At 42.8% G+C, this 18,732-nt stretch overlaps 1 protein-coding gene across 1 annotated transcript in view; it reads right to left on the reverse strand.

Annotated features, from left to right (window-relative positions):
• The window catches only part of hmcn1 (hemicentin 1), a 543,993-nt gene that overhangs the window by 164,687 nt on the left and 360,574 nt on the right, over positions 1 to 18,732 (reverse strand). The window contains exons 44-46 of the mRNA XM_080195726.1: positions 13,928 to 14,089; positions 9,720 to 10,001; positions 8,143 to 8,310 (exon numbers count right to left, since the gene is read on the reverse strand). Coding sequence (XP_080051852.1) covers positions 8,143 to 8,310; positions 9,720 to 10,001; positions 13,928 to 14,089 — 612 coding nt within the window. The remainder of the gene's footprint in view (positions 1 to 8,142; positions 8,311 to 9,719; positions 10,002 to 13,927; positions 14,090 to 18,732) is intronic.

An 18,732-nucleotide genomic window follows, 5' to 3' on the forward strand; every position in this document is an offset into this window, starting at 1 on the left:
CCTGCATGTTCCCCTCCAAGCCACACATTATCCTGTTCCAATATCACTGTTTCTTTCCCACGTCTGGCTCAAAATCCTGGAACTCCATTCCTAACAGCACCACGTGGTTTGCAGCGATAATTAGAAATAAGCAATAACTGCTGGCCAAGTTGGCAATGCCCATATACCATGAAAGAATAAATGAAAAAAAAAATCAATTCACAGAAAGAGAACTAAGAAAGGAGTGAAATATTGCAGTGAGAGAGAGCCAGGAATAAAAAAAGAAAAAAAATTCTAAAGTTTCCAGCAACAATTGACATACCGAAAGAATGAGGCTTAATGCTTGGAGCAGAGAGGTTGATTTTCAATCATTAACAATTATTGCATTGTTAAAAGGGCACTGTTAGTTATTAGACTTAGCTTAATGTGCAAATGCTGTAATTTAATGGAAAGCACAAGGAGGTAAATGGCAGGATGTCATTCATGAGGCTAGCAACAGAGGCACAAATTAGCCAGCAAACTGTGATGATATATAACATATATGGCATCTTTTCCTCGCCATAAGTTTCCGGTCGATTTGCAGATTAATAATGTTGTTATTAGATTTTTTTAACAATGCAATTGTTAATGATTGAAAGTCAACCTCTTTGGCCCAGAAAGGGGACAAGCATTAAGTCTCATCCCTTCAGTATGTCAGTTGTTGTTGGAAACTTTAGAATATTTTTTCTTGGTTTTTCTTCCTGGCTCTCTCCCTTCCTGCAATCTTTCCATAGAACCATAGAAGAACCATAGAACCCTACAGCACAGAAAAAGGCTCTTTGGCCCATCGAGTCTGCACCGAACACAATCCCACCCAGGCCCTATCCCCATATCCCTACATATTATACCCACTAATCCCTCTAACCCACGCATCCCTGGACACTAAGGGGCAATTTCTTAGCACGGCCCATCAACCTAACTTGCACATTTTTGGACTGTGGGAGGAAACCAGAGCACCCGGAGGAAACCCACGCAGACACAACTCCACACAGACAGTGACCCGAGCCGGGAATCAAACCCAGGACCCTGGAGCTGTGAAGCAGCAGTGCTAACCACTGTGCTACCGTGCCGCCCCTTTCTTATTTCTCTTTCCATGAAATAATTTTTCTTCATTTAATCTTTCAGTATATGGGCATGCATTGATCAGGCATGGTTACTTCTGCAGCAAATTCTGGCCCGGTAATGTATTGGGGAAGGTTTAAATAGAGCAACCAACAATTCTCTGGGATTTCAATCTCTAATTTATGAGGAGGGACATCCGAGGGTTTCTTTTTTTACCAATAGAAAAATAAAATTGATTTAAAAAGCTGAGATGTTGATGGTCTAGCTGTAACCAGAGGAAAAGAGATTAAAATAATTAAGTATGTATTAAAACCATAGGTATATTCCCTTAAGAATAGAGGACTCCTAATAAAGCAGTTCAGACTGTGTTAATTAACTTCCTCAGTGAGAAGCTGGATAAATATATGGTTCCAATGGATGATTGTAAAAGGATAAGTATAGACTAGGGATGATCAAAGACTCCATAATGAGCCTAGGGATGAAGAAAGCAGTAGAGCAGGATTGAATACTGGTGATATGATGGTGGATGAATACCTTTGCTTGATTATCTTTGGGGGCCAGAGACTATATATACAACCTTTGCAGCACAAAAGGAAGCCATTTGTTCTGCTGTGTACATGCCGTGTCTCTGCAAGAACAATTCATCCAGTCACAGTCTCCTGTCGTCCTATCCCCTGCAGTCCTGCAAGTTTCTTCTATGCTGATAATAAGATGTAAGATGCTCTTTCAATGGCCTCTTTCTGCAATGTAGGGGTTCTATGGTTCACACACGGCATGAAAAGGCTTTTCCTCATAACATTTTTGTTTATTTTGCCAATTACCTTTTATTTATGACTTGATCCTTCCAAAATTGGGAACATTTTCTCCCATCTTACTCTATCCAGATCCCTCATGATTCTGAACACCTCAATCAAATCTCCCCAAGTCTTCTCTTATCTAAGGAGGATAGCCCTAGAATTTCCACTTTATGCACTTGATTGAAGTCTCTCATTCCCAGAACCATCCTTGAGAACTTCTTTATATTTTCTAAAGCCTTCACACGCTTCCTAAAACGTGGTGGCCAGAATTGGACACAATACTCCAGTTGAGGCTAAACTAATGTTTTATAAAGGTTAACCAGCACTTCTTTTCTTTTGTATCCTTTGCCACATGTCGCATCCTTTCAGGGCGGTTTGTCCATCTTTTGTCCCCACCTGGCACTCAGCTCTTACCTGTGGCTCCCTGTAGCTGTTTGCATGCGACAGCAGCCACACCCCAGGCAACGGCCTCAACAAGCCCGCTAAACCAGGCGAGGGTAGCCGACGGGTCTCAACCCTCAGTGAGACAGAGAGTTGTCTATCCCAGCATGTGAAGACAGAGTCTGGCGGATTGAGCGGACGAGACCAATGGAAAGTCCAACGGTCAAGAAGGCAGTCTCTGCAAGCGTCGTGGAACGCGAAGAGCAGGACAAGACACAGAAGACGTCCTGGTCACCCACTGCGCCTAGTCCCACCTCTAGCCGTCTTGATTCTTGTCTTGCTACTGGATCTAGATGGGAATTGGGAAGAGAGAGTGAGGCTGACACTGCACAACTCTCCCTCACTTTAATCCAAATCAAGCACTAGTTTTGACACCATCATCATCATCATCTGTGTCCTGTTCAACCCTTGAAGTCCTGTGACGATGGGCGAGCAACGAAGCAGCAGGTGTGGATACGCTGGGAACTGTAGTCATGGACCTGCATGCAGGCGGCTCAGGTCTAATGATCGTTTTCTGCTGACTGAAGCAGCAGTGAAACTCGGTGTCTACCTGGGCGACTGAGCAGTCTTCTTCAGGAACGCACTGCTCACCTCTGTAGAATGAGGAAGGGGCTAGAAAAGGTGCCCTAAACATTGCCTGCTTCACTACACCCTGGCCAGTTTACCGCAGCTGGTGGGAATCCCATCTTGCGGTCGAACAAACAAAATAAAACACAAGGTGACACCACTCACCATTGGCACTTGGGACGTGTGCACGCTTTTGGACAACCCTACAGCAGACAGACCAGAGAGAAGAACAGCCTTAGTTGCCAGAGAGCTTGCAAGATACAACATTGACATTGCAGCCCTGAGCGAAACTCGTCTTGCCAACGTAGGTCAGTTGACTGAAACTGGAAGTGGATACACTTTCTTCTAGAGCGGTGAGCGTTGTGATGCTGGAATTGGATTTGCTGTCAGGACTCACCTTGTTCGGATGTGAACGACCAGCTTATGACATTACAGCTTCCGCTACAGAACAGAAGTCAAGCCACCCTGATCAGTGCTTATGCCCCCACAATGAACAACTCAGACGAGATGAAAGACAAGTTCTACGAAGAACTAGAAGCCCTACTATCAACAATGAGCAGTACCAGTAAGCTGATCTTGCTTGGCGATTTCAATGCAAGAGTAGGGCGTAACTCTGCAATTTGGCAAGGAGTCATTGGGAGGCATGGAGTGGGCAAGTGTAACAGTAATGGCCTACTCTTACTGAAGACCTGTGCAGCACACAACCTCCTCATCACCAACACAATCTTCCGTCTGCCTACCCGTAACATGATCTCCTGAATGCACCCCCGCTCTAAGCATTGGCATCTTATCTACTATGTCATTGTCAGGAGAAAAGACAGGCAGGATGTCAGAGTGACCAAGGCCATGTGTGGTGCTGACTGCTGGACAGATCACAGGCTCATTGTCTCTAAAAATGAGGCTCTGCATCAGACCCAAGAGGTGACCACAAGGAAGCAAGGTTATGAAAAGAATCAATGCGGCCAAGCTAAAGAACTCCAGCATAGCTTCAGCACTGGCTGAAGACTTAGAAATCAAGCTTGCTAACTTACACCTTGCAGGCAGCTCTGAGAACGACTGGGATTGCTTCAGGGATGCTATCCATACATCTGCGCTGAAGATGCTTGGGCCTTCTACCAGCAAGCAGCATGATTGGTTTGATGAGAATGATGAGGAGATACAGGCTCTACTTGTTGAAAAGCATCGTCTTCCTCGGGCCTGTCAGAATGACCCATCTTCAGCTGCCAAGAAAAATGCTTTTACCAGTGCTCACAGGACAGTCCAGAATAAACTGCATAAAATGCAGGGTGCCTGGCTGAGCGCCAAGGCAGATGAAATACAGGGATACGCTGACAGAAACGACTTGGAATGGTTCTATGAAGCCCTCAACACTCTCTATGGACCTTAGTCTCTCGGGAGTTCCCCCCTCCTGAGTACAGATGGTACAATTCTCATTACAGAGAAGGCTCAGATCCTGCAGAGATGGGCTGAACACTTTGAAGCCGTCCTCAACCGACTGTCATCTATTAATGATGAGGCAATAGACAGGATTCCCCAGGCTGATATCAACAGCACCATGGATGATCCATCGGTAGTAGCAGAAGTCACGAAAGCTGTCAGCCAGCTATCCAGAGGCAAATCCTCAGGGGCAGATGCCGTACCCACAGAGATCAATAAAGCTGCTGGTCCTGCACTTTTCGAGAAGCTCACCGAGTTGTTCCAGTCCTTTTGGAAGCAAGAATCCTTCCTCAGGAACTTAAAGATGCTTCCATTGTACACCTCTACAAGAGGAAGGGCAATTGGCAAGTATGCGACAATCACCGAGGAATCTCTTTGCTCTCCATCACAGGAAAAGCCCTTGCAAGGATCCTGCTAACTCATCTGGTCACTCATCTGGAGCTGGGCCTGCTTCCAGAGTCACAGTGTGGCTTCCGCAAAGGTCGTGGGACTACTGACATGATTTTTGCTGTGCACCAAGTGTCAGGAGCAGAATCGTGAGCTCTACACAACCTTTGTTGACCTTGCAAAAGCCTTCGACACTGTAAGCCGACAAGGCTTGGGGAGGATCATGTCAAAGTTTGGCTGCCCTCCCAAATTCATTCAGCCAGTTCCATGATGGCCAGATCACTGGATGGTGGAGAATCCTCTGAGGCATTCCCAGTCACCAATGGCATCAAACAGGGCTGTGCGCTTGCACCCACACTGTTCAGCATGATGTTTAGTGCCATGCTGAATGCTGCCTTTCAGGACAGTATTGCTGGAATCAGCCTCAAGTACAGAGTGGATGGGAAGCTCTTCAACCTGAGGAGACTTCAAGCTATTACCAATGTGAAGGAGACTGATCTGAGAGACTTCCTCTTTGCTGATGACTGCGCCCTGTATACTGGCTCAGAGCCAGAAATGCAAATCTGTATGGACAAATTTTCCACAGCTTGTGACAACTTTGGACTCACCATCAACATTAAAAAGACCGAAGTCACGCACCAGCCTGCTCCTCATGCACCGTACACAGAACCCTTAATCACAATCAAAGGGCAGAAACTACAGGCAGTGGACCAGTTCACTTATCTTGGCAGCAACCTCTCCCAAGCAGTAACTATTGATGCAGAAGTTAACTGCAGAATAGCAAAGACAAGTTCTGATTTCGGAAGACTGGACTCCACTATATGGGAACATCGAGGAATCAGCCGAGCAACAAAACTGAAGGTCTACAGCACCATGTTGCTCACTACCCTCCTGTATGCCTGTGAAACACGGACTGTGTATCAAAGGCACGCATGACAGCTCAATCATTTCCACATGACTTGTTTTCGCAGAATATTACGCATCTGTTGGCAAGACAGAGTACCAGACACTTAAGTTCTCTCTAGAGCAAGTCTACCATCAGCCCACACACTGCTGATGAGAGCGCAGACCCGGTGGGCAGGTCACATCATCCGTATGTCAGATGAGCGCATACCCAAGCAGCTCCTTTTTGGGGAACTCTCTGCTGGAAGACGCTCGCATGGAGGGCAGAAGAAACATTTCAAAGACACACTCAAGGCCTCCCTGAAGTCGCTCGACGTTGACACGACCACCTGGGAAACACTGGCACAAAACCGCCCTACCTGGCGCTGCCTCATCTGCAAAGGCTGTCAGGCTCACGAAGCAAGGTGTATTGCTGAAGCACAACTTGGGCGCAAGCTGCACAAGTCCACAGCCACCAGCGCAACAAGTCTGTCCAATATGTGCCAGGACATTCCGTGCCTGAATTGGCCTGATCGGTCATCTTTGAACACACTGCAACCAGCCTCAAAATGACTAATGGTGTCGAGGTTCTCATCGATGACGATGGACGAACAACAATCCTTTGCCACTATTTATAAAGTCCAATAACCTGTGTGCTTTATTGACTGACTTCTTAATCTGTGCTGATATCTTCAAAGATTGTGCACACATATCCCCAAATTCTTCTGCTTCTGCGGCTCCTTTAGAAATATATCATTTATTTTATATTATTTCTCCTCATTCTTCCTGACACACATCTCCACATTAATTTTTATCTATTGTGTTGCTCACCCATTCCACTAGCCTGTCAATGTCGTTCTGAAGTTTATCACTATTCTCTGCATAGTTCACAATACTTCCAAGTTTTGTGTCATGCAAATTTTTAAAATATGCTCTGTAACCTATTAATATAGGTACAACAAAGCAATACCAGCTCCTGGGGAACCCCATTATATACTTTTCTTCAGTCCAAAAAACAACTGTTTCACCAGTACTCCCTTTCCTGTCACTCAGCTGATTTTGTATTCTTGTTGCTGCTCTCCCTTTTATTGTGTGGGCTTCAACTTTGCTAACAAGCCTGTTATGTGACACTTTATCAAATGCCTTTTGAAAATCCATGTGTAGCACATCAACTGTGCTCCCCTTATCACACAATTAATTAAAAAAAAAACCTCAATTACATTAAACACAATTTTCCCTTGACATATACTTTAACATAGCAATTTTTTCTTAATTAATCCACATTTGTCCAAATAAAAGTTAATTTTTGCCCCAAATCATAATTTCTGAAAGCTTTCCCACCACCGAGGTTTAACCAACCGGCATGTAGTTGCTGGGATTACCTTTACACGCTTTTTTGAACAAATGTGTAATATTTGCAATTCTGCAAAATTTTGGCACTATGCATGTATCTGAAGAAGATTGGAAGATCATGGCCAATGCCTTCACAATTTCCCCCCCTAATATCCCCAGTATCTTCGGATGCATCACATCCAGTTGTGGTGACTTATCAACTTTAAATTGCACCAGTCTAAACAGTAGATCCGCTTGATTAATTTTTAGTCCATCCAGCTTGTCAACTATCTCCTTTTTCACTATGACTTTGACTGCGTTTTCTTCTTGGTATAAAGACAGATGCAAAGTTCTCCTGGAATACCTCAGCTATGCCCTCTGCCTCCATGCATAACTTGGTCCTCAGCAGCCCCACTCTTCCTTTCACCACCCTTCCTGTTTGCTGTCAATCTCTCCTTATACCTTTATTGCTTCTCTAGTTTTGTTTTCACTTTCCCTCTAAACTATCTATAATGAGTCATGTTTCTTACTTTTATTATCAACCTAATACCTGACATATGCATCCTTTTTGTATGTACTTTTAACATTTAAATATGTCTAAATATGAATGATCATGTATGAATAATGTGACCTTTTACTGAGGAGAAAATAAACCACCATGGAAAATGAAAAACTATAACTGCAGCAACATAGACAGTCTGATTAGGAAAATAACTAGAAAAGGGTTAAATTCAAAGGTCCCAGTTCTGTTCTCCAAATACAGCATAAATCTATTGCAAGCATTCCTGACCACAGCCTATATCAGCTCCTGCTCTCAGGTTATTGCTCTCTGCAAGATATGTGCAAAGTATTAGATTTTAAATTTTTCAGTTACTGTACAATGTACAGCTTTAATAACTACTTGCATCATTTGTAAATTTGCTTTTCCAGAAGTATACAAATGCAGGCCCGAGGGTGACTATGTGGAGTTTGCATGTTCTCCCCGTGTCTGCAAGGGTTTCCTTTGGTGCTCCGGTTTCATCCCACACTCCAAAGATGTATGGAGTAGGTGGATTGGCCATGGTAAAGTAATTTGCCCCTTAATATCCAGGGGTGAGCCTGGGCCTGGGTAAGATGTTCTGTCAGAAAGTCAGCGTAGACTTGATGGCCGAATGGCCTTCTACTAACATATAGGGATTCTATGAATTACATAAATAATGGTCACTTGCATGATGCTTACCTGAAAGTATTCTCAATGCATTGCTCAGGCTGATTTGATGTCCATCCTTCAGCCAGGTGATTGATGGAAGAGGGATGCCTGAGGCTTCACAGGTCAATACAACAGGATTGTTGACTACAACGCTGATGTTCTCTGGCACTCCAAGGGCTCCATTAATACTTGGTGGCACTAAGAGAAAAGATTTGAAAATCAATTGATGGAAATAAATTGGTATATATTTATTTTTACAATTAAGAGACTATTGATAATAATGGAACCAAAATCCTATCCATAGAACCATGTTTTATAGTATACTTCCATGCATTCTAAACAGCCTTTAAAGTTTACCACATTGGAACAAATTGTGTTACTATATTAATAGTATGTTAATACTGGATTAATAATCAGAAGATCAGGGCTGGACTAACATTGGCAGGGATGATTTAATTGTCCTCACACTAATCAGTCATAAAGATTTCCCCATTCTTCCCCCAACATTTTTGTATGTTTTTTTTAGATTTCTTTACATTCCAAACACATTCAATGTGAAAGAGACTTGGCCAAGGTTGCACTAAAGCCAATAACTACGTGTTGCTAAAGCAGTCTAGGAGGTTTCTCTCCAATTTCCCTTCTTGTTTTTCTAAGTATTTGATCAGTGGCCAGGATTTTCTGGTCACGCCCACCTCAGACCAGAAATTCCCACCCAAGGTCAGTGGACCTTTAAATAGTCCAGCAAATTTTCCACCCTGGCAGGATGGATTGGAATATTTACTCCAATGTATCTTTCTCTGTTCATGGCATGAGTTAGATTAGGAATTCACCATATAATGATCATATTCCACCAAGAGAAAGTTTTGAATTTGGCCAGCTGTTAGATATGTAGATGTGAATGAAAGTCTGTGATTAAAAGTACTGCATTTGATTCTTCTCAATAGATAAAATTCTTTGAATTCCAACCCTTATGTTTGTCCCTGTTAATCTAATACTTGACAAATCACAAAACAGATGCACACTTTCCGCTGGCTACTCTCTTCACTTGCCAGGAACAGCAAGTCAGTTCCTTATTTTCTGAATTCGCGCTATGTTGTAAAAAGATTAAGCTACTTTCACCTTGCTGAAATTAGTCCATAATTTTTCCAAATAGGGAAAGAAGCTAACTTTGCTCCTCATTATACAGGTTGTACTGAAATGTATTTGCTAATATTAGCAAAGTAGGGAAGAATATAGAGTTGCTAGGAGTCTAAATTCCAGAAACCATTACGTACAAATGAAGGTAAAGGATATTGCTACCATTGACTCAGTCAACTAGGTACTAATTGGTTAAGCGTATGGACTATTTTTTGATTTTGTGAAAAAAGCTACTGGAAAATTTGCTTGAAGAAGATGAGAAATAATTATATAAGGATTTGATTTGTTAAAATTTCAGCACTAACGGTATGACTGTGCAGGGAAAAGCTAAAATGGAATAGTAGATAATGATCCAATTGTTAGGCTCCCCAAATGGAGAAAAACCCTAAGTAAGCCCTGGTTCATCTTATTTTTAAGTTGATAGATCACAGGATTATTTAAATTAGTAGACGTATTATACTGCTACTTACCATGTACATTGAGGTCATATTTCTTTTCAACCTGTCCTGCTACATTCACAGCCACACAAGTATATCGTCCAGTGTCAAAAACCTGTGCATTCTTAAGCTGTAGCAGCTGTCCATCATTCAGGATGGTCACTTCTCTGCCATTCATAAGAGGGCGACCATCTTTCAGCCATGTCAGTGCAGGACGAGGAATTCCCTGGGCCTTGCAATCTAAGATAATATCATTCCCTCGAATAACAATGACTTCAGTCAGATGGCTTTCACTGTTGCTAATAGTTGGCCGGACTGTTAAACAAGCAAGGAAAAAATTGAGTTCAACATCTAAATAAAATTACACCCCAGAAGAAAACTTTATTAATGTTACAAATAAAAAAAAATAGCCCCAGATGCTCATAAGCTGATGGTGATGATTTAACCTGAGGATCACCATACCTGAGATGAGGGGCAAGGTTGAGAAGGTGGTCCTTCATGAATAATTTCAGCTGGTTTGGTAATTGGACACATGTTATTGTCATCACTCTACATCACTAATCAGCTGTCCAGCCAACTGAGCTAACCAAACCTCAATGTTACAAATACATAGGCCAGAATGTTATGGTCATTCACTCTGGTGTGATTTTCCCATCCTGCTGCAATGAACAGAGGTTTGGCTGGACACCAAGTTCTCTGACTTAACTGCAGTGGGAGTGTGACATGAATGGCCAGTAAAATTGCATCTATAGTGCACAACTACATACTGTAAGTCAATTTTTGACAAGTACTTGTGCCCTTCAAAAGTGGAGAGCGAAGAGCCAACAGACAATATGTACAATTTAGTTTTTGTTAGGCTAAGTGCAAAACAGAACTAGACAAGTAAGACAGTAGAAAACCCATTTAGTTTAACTCGTTAATTTACACTGACTAGCATGATCTCACCAAGCTCCAATTCCACAGATTGTATCAGGGGCCTGTCAGTTTCTTCTACATTTTGTAGCTCAGTACAAGGCCACCATTATGAGAAAAGCTACGATCAGCACAAAGATTTTCAATGTCCTGTTTCACTCTAGAACAGAGAATTAATTTTGAATAGACTTGCATATTTTTGAAGTCCTAGCCAGTTACAAAGCTAAATATTTTCAATGTTTTATGAAAGGCTATTAAACTGCATCTGCAATAGAACTTATAATAGGAAGTTTTGTCCTTTCCTTCACCACTTTACCCAAGTGGCTGCTTAAAGGAGCATTGCTCTCACTATCAAGAATGGAATAATTACGCAATCCAAATTACAATTCACTGATAAATCCCTTGATTTGTATTGTTATTGATTCATACAGAAAATATAAATTTTCCATGTGAATCACAAACATTAGAAATTTGTTTGCAAATTGGGAGTAGACACAAAGGGAATGAACAGAGGACACACTTACTGCATTTAGAATAAATTGCTTCAATGGTTTTCCTTTCCAGAGTAGACATACATCACACTTACCCTTGCTTTTGTTGGAAAAGTGCCAAACATTATTTGATACGTTTTTCAGTATACTTGCATACTAATCAAAATTAAGTTAATAGTGCAGGAAATCTGAACATTTCTCCTCTGAACACCAATAGAAATCACAAACATATGTAACTTTCTACTTTTGCTCTGCCCCACACACTTATACTCATTCTTTAGCCATGAGTCAAGCTCTTTCAACATGAGGAGGTTTTAATTGTTAGGAATTAAATATGTCTTGTCCTCTTTTCTCTTTTTCTATGCACTTAGGGATTATTTACTCACTGTAGGGGTTATTGTACAATGATCACAAATGGGGAATATAATCGATTTTTCCTCTAGAAAAAAATGACATCAACTCTAATGCCCACTGACCACAATGAACTTAGGTAACTCAACACAGGTCAGGGATTCAACCTGAGATTCTTTGATGTAAATGATTTAGTGTACATTGGATGGTGTAAATACCCACTTGATTATTGAGGACCCTCCATAAATGCCCAATTTTATGTATTTGCATTTCCACCTCATGCTTACTGGATTTTGACCAGGATAACTCATTCCACAAATCCCTAAATATACAAAGAGTGCAAGAAGAAGACAGCACTTTCAGTATAGAAAAGGTTCTAAGGCGTTGCACAGATGAACAAAAATCAAGGAATGGGCATTTATCTGACAAGAAGAAACTTTAATTTGTCTCGTTTGTATTTAAACTTGGATCATATGGTTCACATTATCATTTGAAGCAGCCAAGGATGATTGGACCTACAGCACTAGTCTGAGGCACTCCTGCAGCGATGTCTTGGAACTGAGATAATTGACCTCCAACAACCACAGCCTGTTCCTTTGTGCTAGACATGAGTCCAACCAGATGAGAGCTTTTCCCCGATTCCAACTGACTTCAATTTTGCTAGGCTTCCTTGACGCCACTCTTGGTTAACTGTTGCATTGATGTCAAGAACAGTCATTCTCACCTCCTGTGTTCAGCTCTTTAGTCTATGCTTGGATCAAAGCTGTAATAAGGTCAGAAGCAGAGTGGGCCTGGCAGAATCCAAACCAAGCATCAGTGAACAGGTTACTGCTGAACACATGCCACCTGATTGTACAGTCAGTTATGGTTTCCATCACTTTGTTGATGATAGGGAGTAGAGGGTTGGAATACCCCTGTTTTTTGTGGACAGGACAAAGCTGGACAATTTTCCACATTGCCAAGTAGGTGCCAATGCTGCAGCTGAACTGAAGCTTGGATCAAGCTGCAACTAGTTCTGGAACATGAGTTTTCAATACTATTGCAAGAACACTGTCAGGGTGTTTAGCTTTTGCAGTGCCATCAGCCTTTTCTTGCTATCTTGCTAACACATGGAGTGAATTGAATTGCCTGAAGTCTGAGATTTGTGATGCTGAGGACCTCAGGAGGAGGCAGAGGTAGGTCATCGGCTTGCCATATCTGTTTTAGTCTTTTTTTTGCACCAATGTTCGTGGTTCCCTCATCAAGATGGGGACCTTTGTGGAAATTGTCCATTATTGTTTACAACTGGATGTAGAAGGACTTAGATCTGATCTGTTTGTTGCCTACCTGGGTTCAGTAACAACCGTAGAGTATCCTGCTTTCTCCCATCCCCAATCGTCCATAATTAGACAGCAAGTCCACCCTCTATAAATAGGCTGAATTGCAAATATCACAGGTAAGTATCTGAATCCCAGAGAGTTCTGGCTTCTAATCCTCATTTGTGCAAGAAGTCAATTGTTTCCAAGGTAGGAAACTGAAAGGCAGGGATAAAATCACTGAACTATACTTGCTTCCTGTCAAATGACTCAACAATGAATGGTAAATGCCTCCACTTAATATTTGTGAATAAGACCAAATTTTAGTTCATTCATGTGTGTATGTTTTACGTCTTTTTTCAGGTTCTTTTATAATTTGTGATGTATATATACCAACAAAAGATTTATAGATTGTCAGTAGGATATTTTAAGAGCACGTTTTAATAGATCATAATCTAATAATAAGAGCCTCATGATCGATTGATAAGTGAAAATAAATGAATGTTCTGTCAAATATCAAAGACTGTCTTGCTTGTCATTTTCCCAATATTATTTAAATATTTCAGTTTGACTGATTGATTTCTCACATTATCCCCTCTGTAAAAGTGAGTTTATCCTAAATTCTGTCCTATTCCCCTATTATTCCTGTGATCGCTGATGTACATTGGCTCCTGGTCATGCAATGCTTGATTTTAAATTCTCATAACTGTTTCAAATTTCTACATGGCTTTATCCTTCCATATCACTGTAATCTTCAAAATATCTGCGCTCCTTCAATCATGGCCTTTTCAGCATCATGAATTTTAATCGCTCCACTATTGGTGGCCACATCTTCATTTGTTTAAATCTCCAGTTCTGAAATTCCTAAACTTCTCTGACTTTCTACCTCACTTTCTGCTTTTAAGACAATCCTAGCAACCTAACCCTTCAGCCAAACTTTTGGTTACGTGACTTAATATCACTGTATGTTGTTTGGTATCATATTTTGTTTTATGTTGCTCCTGTGAAGCAGCTTGTGCCTGTGTTAAAAATGCTATACAAGTTGCGTTGATTTGCTTTTTTACAGCTTTCTATGGTAAAGGTCAAAAGTAAAGATGATATATCCTGATATACTAACTGGTATACTGTTAGTAACAAGGTAAAGATGACATATTCAGAAAGAATTCAGTTAAGGCAAACTTGTGTTACATACCATAGACCTCTAATGTATATTCCTTGATGCTGTCCCCAGCAACATTAGATGCCACACAAGTGTAGGATGCGCTGTCAGATATTTTAGCATTAGAGATCTGCAACTGTCGCCCACCAGAGAGAACACGGACTTGTCTAGATTGGTCATTCAGCAATGGAGAACCTGCCCAGTAACAAAATAGATTCAATGAAAAAAAATTAAAGCAAGTTTATGATTTTTATAGAAATGTAATATAATAGAAAATGACTTCTTTACTCCATGTTAGCAATCAAGCCTTTCCGCAAAGGTTACAAGATCACTAAGCCACAAAGGAGGAGTATTTGAGAAGATCTACACAATTCATTAATCTCTTTACTATTCCTTGCACTTTGAAGTAAATCTTGTTGATGCAATACATCACCACTTGACTATTCCACTGTCACTCATTGGGGTGATAGAGCGACTGGGGTTTTGTAACTAAAGAACAAAGTGGGAACTTTTTTTTAAAAAATGATGAATGTTTAATAATAGTCATTCTATATCTGAAGTACCAATTAGGCAGAATAAAAAGGATCAAAGATGAAAAATTAGATGCCAATGTCAATATTAGAAACTACAAAGCTCAGTGAGTCAAAAGCATTTCACTACTAGATATAAACAAAACATGTCACAGATATTTTCAATTAATATCATATAAATGAAACTATTCTCAGAATCCTAAGTGTGACAGAAATGGGAGGCCCTCTTTGGGGATGCAGCTGAGACCTGAAGGAGGTAATTCAGTAAAGATAAAAGTGTTGGCCTGCTCTTGGATTTAAACCAGTAATCAAAGATAAATCATGTTACTGGGTCCAAAGATTCAGTTACAGCAAACAGGAGCACTTTGATAAGATCACAATGGGCGGGACTTTGCAATAAGCAACAAATGAAGAGCATTCATCATTGACCTTGCAGAAAGCTGTCTGCAAAGATCTAACCATTTCTGCAGTGAGAATTTCCCTTTTCTTGATGTCAGTTAAAATCTGGCACCAAATCAAGAGAATGTCTTATGCACAGTAACAGTGATACCAGAAGTAGGTAAGCAATCAATCAAATTGAAGCATTCGCACATAACAAACGAGGACATTAAAGACAATTATGATTCATCACTTTTAATCTAAATTTTCAGGTTGTGACTGAGAGTTGGGGAGGAAAGTGGTGAATGAGGAATGTCAGGGAAATGCAAAGAAGTGGTGAGTTGGAGGGTTGGTGGGCAGGAGGGTTGACCAGTGAGCTACATAAGAACATAAGAAATAGGAGCAGGAGTAGTAGGCCATCTAGCCCTTCGAGCCTGCCCCGCCATTCAATAAGATCGTGGCTGATCTGTCGCTGCTCAGTTCCACTTTCCCGCTTTCTCCCCATAACCCTTAATCCCCTCTCTTATCAAAAACCCATCAACCCGCGTCTTAAAAATATTTAGCGAGGCAGCCTCCACCACTTCAACGGGCAGAGAATTCCAAAGATTCACCACCCTTTGAGTGAAGAAGTTCCTCCTCAACTCCGTTCTAAACCACCCCCCTGTTATCTTGAGGCTGTGCCCCCTAGTCCTACTGTCTTTTTTGAGCGGGAAGAGTCTCTCCACCTCTATCCTATCCATCCCATTCATCATCTTATACATCTCAATGAGATTTCCCCTCATTCTTCTAAACTCTAACGAGTACAAGCCCAGTTTATTCAGCCTCTCCTCATAGCTCAACCCCCTCAACTCCGGTATCAGCCTAGTAAACCTCCTCTGCACTCCCTCCAAGGCCAAAATATCTTTGCGCAGGTGCGGCGCCCAAAACTGCACACAGTACTCCAGCTGCGGCCTCACCAATGCCCTATACAGCTGCAGCAAGACCTCCCTACTTTTATATTCAATCCCCCTCGCTATGAAGGCCAGCATCCCATTCGCCTTCCTGACCACCTGCTGCACCTGCAAGCTGGGTTTTTGCAACTCAGGCACAAGGACCCCGAGGTCCCTCTGCACCGTCGCCTGCTGCAGTTTTTCGCCCCGTAAGTAATAGTCCTTCCTACCATTCTTCCTACCAAAGTGGACCACCTCACACTTGCCAACATTAAATTCCATTTGCCATTTCCTGGCCCATTCGCCCAGCCTATCTAGATCCTTCTGCAGACTGTCCACACCCTCCGCACAATTTGCCGTTCCCCCAATCTTGGTGTCATCAGCAAATTTCGACACCCTACACTCGGTTCCCTCCTCCAGATCATCTATATAAATGGTAAAAAGCTGAGGCCCCAGCACCAACCCCTAGGGCACTCCACTTGTCACCATCTGCCAATCTGAATAGCACCCGTTGACCCCCACTCTCTGCCTCCTATTTGATAACCAATCCTCTATCCACGCTAACACCCTACCCCCAACTCCATGTCCCTCGACCTTCTGCAATAACCTCTTGTGAGGTACTTTGTCAAACGCCTTCTGAAAATCTAGAAAGACCACATCCACCGGCTCTCCTCTATCCACCGCCCTAGACACATCCTCATAGAACTCCAGTAAATTTGTCAGACACGACTTCCCTTTAATGAAACCGTGCTGCGTCTGCTCTATCAAGCAATTCCCTTCAAGATGCCTCACAATTTCCTCCTTAATGACAGATTCTAACATTTTACCTACCACAGACGTTAAACTAACCGGCCTATAATTCCCCGCCTTTTGCCTGGCACCCTTCTTAAACAACGGCGTAACATTAGCCGTTTTCCAATCATCCGGCACTTCCCCGGAATCCAGCGATGTCTGGAAAATAACCACCAAGGCATCCACTATAACCTCCGCCATTTCTTTCAGAACCCTCGGATGCATTCCATCTGGTCCTGGGGACTTGTCCACAATCAGCCCCTCCAGTCTGTCGAGCACCGCCTCTCTAGTAACAGTAATGTCATTAAGACCCTCCAGTCCTACCACCTTTCCATCGCTAACACCCGGCAAATTATTCACGTCCTCCTCCGTGAAGGCAGAAACAAAAAAGTTATTCAATACCTTAGCCATATCCTCATCCCCTACCACTAGGTCCCCTTTCTCATCCTCTAAAGGACCAACATTCACCCTAGCCAGCCTCTTCCTTTTTATATATTTATAAAAACTCCTGCTATCCTTTTTTATATTAAGCGCTAGCCCAGCTTCATAGTTTCTCCTACCCTTCTTTATGAACTTCTTTGTCAATCTTTGTTGACATTTAAACCTCTCCCAATCCTCTTCTCGCCCACTACTCTTAGCTACTCTAAATTCCTCCACTTTTAATTTAACACTTTCCTTCACCTCCTTCGTTATCCACGACTTATTACCTCTCTTCCTACTATCCTTTTTGACCATCGGAATAAATTTCCACTGAGCACCAAGAAAGATCTCCTTAAAGATCCTCCACTGCTCCTCAACAGACCCTCCCTCCAACGCGCTCCCCCAGTTCACATTCGCCAATTCTTCTCTCATCCTACCGTACTCCCCTCTGTTCAAACAGAGGACGCGTGTCCGGGAACCCACTTTCTCCTCGTCCACCTGCACCAGAAACTCCACCATACAATGATCACTCTCCCCAAGAGGATCCTTCACCGCAAGGTCCCTAATTCTACCCGCCTCATTACATAACACCAGATCCAAGATAGCTCGCTCCCTCGTCGGCTCCAACACACACTGTTCGAGGAAACTATCCCGGCAGCATTCCAAGAACTCTTCCTCGAGCCCCCCGCGTCCAACATGGGTCGACAAATCAATATGCAGATTGAAATCCCCCATAACTATGGCTGTCCCATTCCTGCACGCCACACTTATTTGCGCGTTAACAGCCCGCCCCACCTCCAGATCAGTATTTGGGGGCCTATAGACGACACCCACCAGCGTCTTCCTCCCTTTGCTGTTCCTAATCTCCACCCACAACGATTCCACCCTCTGCTCCTTGGCTCCAATATCATCCCTTGCTACCACCGTGATGCTATCCTTAATCAGCAGAGCTACGCCCCCCCCCTTTTCCCTCCTGCCTATCCTTCCTAAACACTTGATAGCCCTGTGCATTCAGCTCCCAGTCCCTGTCACCCTGCAGCCACGTCTCTGTAATGGCCACCAGATCGTATCCATTTGTGTCAATCTGCGCCACCAGCTCATCCACTTTATTCCGAATGCTTCATGCATTCAGATAAAGCGCTTTCATCCCAGCCTTCACCTGGACCCTATTTGTCGTAACGCCACCAACCATACTCACGCCCCCTACTCCCTCTATTATTGGGACATCCTCGGCCTCTTCCCTTACCTGTACCCTCTCCTTAACTTTAGACCTCGTAACATCACCTACCCTCGCACCCTCCCCCACCCTAATTAGTTTAAAGCCCTGTCTACAGTCCTCTTTACTCGATTCGCCAGGACTCTGGTCCCAGCACTGTTTAGACCAACCCCATCCCACCTGAACAGGTCCCACCTACCCCAATACTGGTGCCAATGCCCCATAAATTCAAACCCATTCCTCCCACACCAATCCCTGAGCCACCCATTCACTTCCTTAATCCCGTCAACCCTACGCCCGTCTGCACTCGGTTCAGGCAGTAGCCCAGAGATAACCACCTTGTCGGTTCTACTTTTTAATTCCATTCCCAGCTTTTCATACTCCCTCCCCAGATCCTCAGTCTGCATTTTGCTTACGTCGCCGGCACCCACATGTACCACAACGACCGGATTCTCACCCTCCCACTCCAGGTTCCTCTGCAGCCCAGCTGCGACATCCCGTACCCGAGCACCAGGCAAACAACACACCCTTCTGTGCACTTTGTCATTGTGACAAAGGACAGTGTCAATACCC

This window comes from Carcharhinus amblyrhynchos, chromosome 9 (assembly GCF_965287045.1).
Source record: "Carcharhinus amblyrhynchos chromosome 9, sCarAmb.v2.hapA, whole genome shotgun sequence".
Classification (NCBI taxonomy): Eukaryota; Metazoa; Chordata; class Chondrichthyes; order Carcharhiniformes; family Carcharhinidae; genus Carcharhinus; species Carcharhinus amblyrhynchos.